Consider the following 6,000-nt stretch of genomic DNA (forward strand, 5'->3'; position numbering starts at 1 on the left):
ATAAAGGGGTTGAGAAAGATATATCAAAATAACACTAATCAAAAGAAAGCTGGGGTAGCTACATTAATTTCACAGAGCAGACTTCAAAGCCAGGAACAGTATTCTGGATAAAAAGGAATGTTACCTAATGACAAAGGGGTTAAACTGCCAAGAAGACATAACCATCCTTAATGGGTATATCCCCAACAACAGGACATTAAAATACATGAGGTAAAAATTGATAGAACACCAAGGCTAAATAGACAAATCCACTGTTATATTAAGAAATTTCAACACCCTACCAGTAAAAGGCAAATTCAGCAGACAGAGAATCAGTAAAGACAGAGTGGAACTCAGCAGCAGTATCAGTAAGTGGATATAAACGACATGTGTAAAATACTTCATTCAACAATAGCAGGTAACATATTTTTCTTAAGCTCATATGGAACATTTACCAAGACAGACTACATTCTGTGCCATAAAACACATCTTAACAGAAAAAAAAAAAACTCCAAAAAACCCCAGAAATCATACAATATCTGCTCTCAGATCATAGTGAAATTAAACTAGAAATCCATAACAGAAGGGTAGCTTGAAAATCTCAAAATACCTGATTAAGCAAAACACTTGTCAATAACACATGGGTTAAAAAGAAACATCAAGAGAAACTTTTAATACAATATTGTCAGTATGTCATTTCTTTTCAACTTAATCTGTAGATTCAATGTAATCCCAATGGAACTCAGAGTAAACTGTGGAGTGAGTCTAAAATTTTATGTGGTGAGGCAAAAGATCCAGAGTAGCCAACACACTAGTGAAAGAGAACTAAGTCAGTGGACCAACACTACTTGACTTTAGGAATCACTCTACAGCTACCATAATTGAGGCAGGGTATTATTACCAAGAAAATAGACAAATAGGTCAATGGAACAGAGTAGAGAGCCCAGAAGTAGATATACACAAATACAGTCAACTGATCTTTCAAAAAGGCAGTGCAATGTCGAAAAGATAAGCTTTTCAGCAAATGATACTGTACAACTGGACATCTGCATGCAGAAACAAGCAAGCAAGCAAACAAACAAAACTAGACCCAAATTTATATCTCTCAAAAAAACTCCGAAACACCGATAACAGCAAATACTCCCATGTATGCAAAGTAACAATGTAAAATTGCTCAACAATTCCCATTCATTGCTGATGGGAATGGAAAATGGTACAGCCACTTTGAAAGACAGCTTGGCAGTTTCTTAACAATACTAAACATACTCGTAACACATGATAAAACAGTTACATCCCTTGGTATTTACTCACATGAGCTGAAAACTTAATTTCTCACAAAAAACTTTCACACCAGATGTTTAGAGAAGCTCCTTTCATATTGCTAGAACTTGGAAACAACCAAGATGTCTTTTAGTAGGTGAAGAGATAAACAGTGGTACATCCAGACGATAGAATGTTACTCATCACTAAAAATAAGAGAGCTATTAAGCCATGAAAAGACATGTGAGAAACCTGAATGCATATTGTTAAGCAAAAGAAGTCAATCTGAAAAGGCTATATTCTAACTATATAAATTCTGGAAAAACACAACTATGGAGACAGTTATAGACCCACAAGTTGGGAAGAGGGAGGGATGAAGAGAGGATTTTTAGGGTAGTAAAACTATTCTCTATAGTACTATAATGACCCATTATTGAATGAATTTGACATTCATTATTCATTTGTCAAAACTCACAGAACACACTACACCAGGAATGAACTCCATAAACTACGGTGTTGGGCTGGTAATGCTGTGCCAATGTAGGTTCATCCAAGATAACAAATGTATCATCTGATGTGGGGTGCTGATAGTGGGGGAGGCTGTGCCCGGGTGGAATCACAGTACATGGGAATGCTCCGTACCTTCCACTCAAGTTTCCTGTAAACCTGAAGTTGCTCTAAAAATTAAAGTCTAATATATGTGCTAGGTATTTGATGAGCTTGAGAGTAAAGATTATGTTTCTAACAGAAAAAAAAAACAACCACCTTGCATTAGCGAATACTTTTTTTTTCTTAAGTACATGCCTTGTTGAAATACACACAAATTTAATTAAAGAATCTGCAAGACAAGTTACAGTGAAAGTTTTGGCGATTAAGATCTATGAACATAGGCAAAAACTAATGGTGAAACTGAAGTTTTAATTGAAATGTTTTGGCAAGTTTAGAGATCAATTTTTTTTTTTTTTTTTTACTTTTGGGGGTTTGTTTTTAGGAAGAATGTCAATGGTGAACACTGTTTGAAGACTTACGTTTAGGGAAAACTTAACTTTTTTTCTTTTTTTAAAACGAGAGGCGCAATTCCACTTTTTCACGTGTTTTCTGCTGAAATGCTAACAGGAGAGTGGCGTGGTGATCTGGGTCTTTGTCTCCTCCCAAGAAGAGGTGTAGGAGCTGTGGCAAAGAGGAAAGCGTGAGGAGGTTCACTGGTGAGCAGGAAGTTTAAAAGAACCCCACCGCCCACCAGTTCCGGTTGCTGAAGGCCTCGCCCCCGGAGGGGTTCAGCGATTGTGTTGATAAAGACATGGGTCTTTCCCCTAGGTCTAGGTATGGCTCCTGTGGCCCTGTCTGTGATCCGAGCACCTTCGCTGGCATCTGTGTGGGCCATAGGGACATCGGGAAGAATGAAGGGGAGAACCTCTGCCTCCCTGCGGGGCAGAGCCTGTGCTGCTGGGGCCCAGCCGCCGCCCGGAGGTATCCCTGGAGAACTGCTGGCGCCGTGAAGACAAGTCGGAGTGCAAACAGCTGTGTCGGTGGTGGGTCATGCAGTGATGTCTACAATGGTGACAGAGCCCGTGATGGTGCCGAGACTCGTGGTGGCACCGGGGCGCGGAGCGCCGCGAGGACAGGGCCCGGTCGTCTCGGTGGGCTCGGGGCTGCCTCCTGTCTGCGTGTCCTGGATGTCTGCCGGCCAGGCCATCCCTGATACTGCCGCGCTCATGTTCGTCGTGGCGGGGAAGGTCGACGCCCCAGGCCCCTGCTACGTGGGTCAGCAGCAGCTGCGACAGGCGTCGGTGCGCGCGCGCGTCCCAGTGCACCCCGTCTCGCTGGCGGTGGTGGCCGGCGTGGCGGAAATGGAAATGCAGGTCCAGCACGTCGAAGCCGTACCAGTACGCCTCGGCGGCGCTGTAGAAGTTGGCTTCCAGCACGTCCTCCCGCAGGCGGGAGCGGCGGTGCCGGTGCTCCGACGGGAGGAAGTGCCGGCAGATGGTGTGGGCCACCGGCATGGCCGTGGTCCACACCAGCAGGCAGGCGTTGGGCAGCATGCGGGACAGGCACTGGAACAAGCTGTGCAGGTGCTCGCGGTACCTCCTTCGGAAGTCCGAGCCGTACCTGTAGAGGTCTCGGAGGCAGGAGTTCATGACCAGCACGTCCGGGATGTGCTGGCCCGCCTGCAGCTCCCCCAGAACGTCCTCGACGTAATTAGAGTACAGGCGCGAGAGGTAGTAGAAACGCACCAGGTGGTGGCCGGAGCAGAACTGACGTACTTCGCGGCAGTGGGCGCCATGCCGCCTGCGGTCCCTCCTGCCGCCCTCCAGCAGCACGTCCCGCTCGAAGCTGCGCTCGCCCTCGGCCTTGAGCTGCCTGGAGGAGAGCAGGCAGTCCTTCTGCAGCAGGAGCACCAGGTCCTTGTACACGGCGCGCTGGATGGAATCCCCCATGATGACCACGAACTTGTTGTGCAGCAGCTGCTGGACTTCGTGGGTCCGCAGGTGGGCCATGGGGCCGAGGGCTGAGGGCCGGCGGCGGCCTAGTTCCTGCCTCCCCTCCTCTTACCTCTGGAGATCCAGAGACAACCTCAGGGGCTGGAGAGTCGGGCAAAGTCCAATTCTAACCCCGCGCTGGGGCCTGGGGCGGGAAGGGGAGCTGAGGATCGGACCCTGAAGCCGCCCTCAGGGAGCTTTCCCTAAGCCCAGGATGTGACCTGCGCACCACCGAGGCACCCGTGCGCGACCCGGCTCCACCTGGCGGAGGGGAGGTGTAGGAACCCAGAGGCAGCCGGGCCCCCTCCCCTTCCCCCAGCTGTGGGGGAGGGCGCTCGTGTGGGTGTCCCGAGCTGTGCTTGTGTTCAAACCGCACAGCTTCGCACTGCTGGTAGTCTACACTCTGGGGGCAGCCAGGCAATGGCCTTCTCTTATTTTACCCATCTGAATGCCTCATGTTGGTGTTCCTGTCTCTCCTTGAGAATGTCTTCTTTGCTCTCTGTTCTTCTTCTGAGCCAACTCCTGTACTCAGGGCACTTGGGAAGAAATGTCCCCACTGCGGGAGGGCTACTGTTCCCAGGGATAGACCCCAGCCTGGCTACTGCTCTACTGCTAGGCTTTCCAAGCAGGGGTTGGCAGAATACTTGGGTCTTGTGCAAATACTGGAGGGCTCAACTCAGTTTATTTCTTTTAACTAAATAGTTTATTGACACTCGTTAGAAATAAAGAGAGATCCCTGCGTACCCTTTACGCACTGCCCCCATGTGTAATGACCTGGAGGTTAGGTCCGCATAACACCCAGGCCATTTTCTCACTTTAAGGAGACCCCCCCCAATGTCCTTTTACTGCCGTTCCTCCTCTGTCCATCTCCATTCCCCTAATGCCTGGCAACCAATAAGCTATTACCCATTCACAGAATTTTGCCATTTCAAGAATTTGGTATAAGGGGAATTATGTAGTATGTCACCTTGAGGGTTTGGCTTTTTTCCTTCAGCATTGTTCTCTGGAAATTTATTCGGCATGTCCGCTTTGTAAAACCCTTGTCACCTTTTTCTGTTCGAGGAATTGAGATTCCCAGTGGTATAAATGTGTCAATATTATGTTCCCTTTTTAATGCTGAGTACTGCTCAGTGGTATGGATGTACCACAGTTGGTTTAACCCGTCTCCCTTTGAAAGGTGTGAAATCATTTCCAGTTTGGGGCTATTACAAAACACACTACTATGAGTATTCTTGTACAAGTTTTAGTACAAATGTAGATTGTCCTTTCTCTGGGATAAGCCCAGAACCGCTATTGGTGGGTGGTATGATGGTACAATGTTTGTTGAGTGCTTTTAAAAATACCTCAACTATTTTCCACAGTGACTGTACCATTTTATATTCCCACTAGCAATGTGTGAGTGGTCAGGCTCTTCCTTTCTGAGTTATAGATACGCACATTGTGAATATGTAAACCCTTGAATCCTTCTATATGCTGACGGATGTGACTTTCTTGGTTGTATGAACCCTGGTCTCTTTCTTCCTTGGATATGGATGTGTTTCAAGCTATATAATGTAGACCTCTGTCATCTTTAGGTATGGATATGAGGCCTGCGTAAGCCGAGCCTCTTTGTCCTGTATAAGCATAGCCTGTTTGGGATGTGAGGTTTCTGTTGAATACACCCTGACCTCTTTCTCTCTAACATTACTTCTGAATGCAAAATTCCTGGACCTACTTTTAACAGAGGTTCACAAACAATTGCCTTTTAAAGTGCCCCTTATGGTTGTCATGTTTTTCAGTAGTGACCTTTGTGTGAAATAGCTAATTTAGGAGAATTATTTTTAGTTAAAACATGTGTTGTCAAAACAGAGTCATTTGTATTAAAAACTCTGACAGAGCAGAGGAAGCCGTGAATGGAGGGTTCTCGTGCACAGATTCCTATCACAAGAGTGTCTACAAAACCCACAACCTTGTACAAAGGCCGTCACAACCTTATACAAAAAAATACCTCTGCAGAGACATCCACCTGTCCAACTTGGGACTGATGCCACCCTTGTCACTGATCCTTGCATCCAAAGATAATTATCTTAAAACAAGTCTGTGCTGCTCCTCACTTTTCCTTTAAACATCTTTGCCTGCCTTTTCCTTTCCAAATATGCTCATAGTTTACTAGGACATGTATATTTGGATCATAATGCCTATTCCTTAATAAACATCATTTTCTTTTAGAAATTATCCCTCTCTGCTAACTAGGTTGATGATATGAATTCGTAAAAATCATAAAAGAGCACATATGCATATA

The 6,000-nt window shown here is 46.0% G+C and overlaps 1 protein-coding gene across 1 annotated transcript; it reads right to left on the reverse strand.

Annotated features, from left to right (window-relative positions):
- Positions 1-2,558: 2,558 nt before the first annotated feature.
- LOC100950067 (PC-esterase domain-containing protein 1B-like) lies at positions 2,559-3,737 on the reverse strand. The gene has a single exon (XM_003785098.1). The coding sequence runs from the start codon at positions 3,735-3,737 to the stop codon at positions 2,559-2,561; it is 1,179 nt and encodes a 392-aa protein (XP_003785146.1).
- Between the last annotated feature and the right edge of the window lie 2,263 nt (positions 3,738-6,000).

This window comes from Otolemur garnettii, unplaced genomic scaffold, assembly GCF_000181295.1.
Source record: "Otolemur garnettii isolate 467f Iridium unplaced genomic scaffold, OtoGar3 scaffold00013, whole genome shotgun sequence".
Taxonomy (NCBI): Eukaryota; Metazoa; Chordata; class Mammalia; order Primates; family Galagidae; genus Otolemur; species Otolemur garnettii.

What these genes read in the sequence shown, in the direction of transcription:
- LOC100950067 (XM_003785098.1), bottom strand. Translation starts at nt 3,737, where the DNA reads ATGGCCCACCTGCGGACCCACGAAGTCCAGCAGCTGCTGCACAACAAG.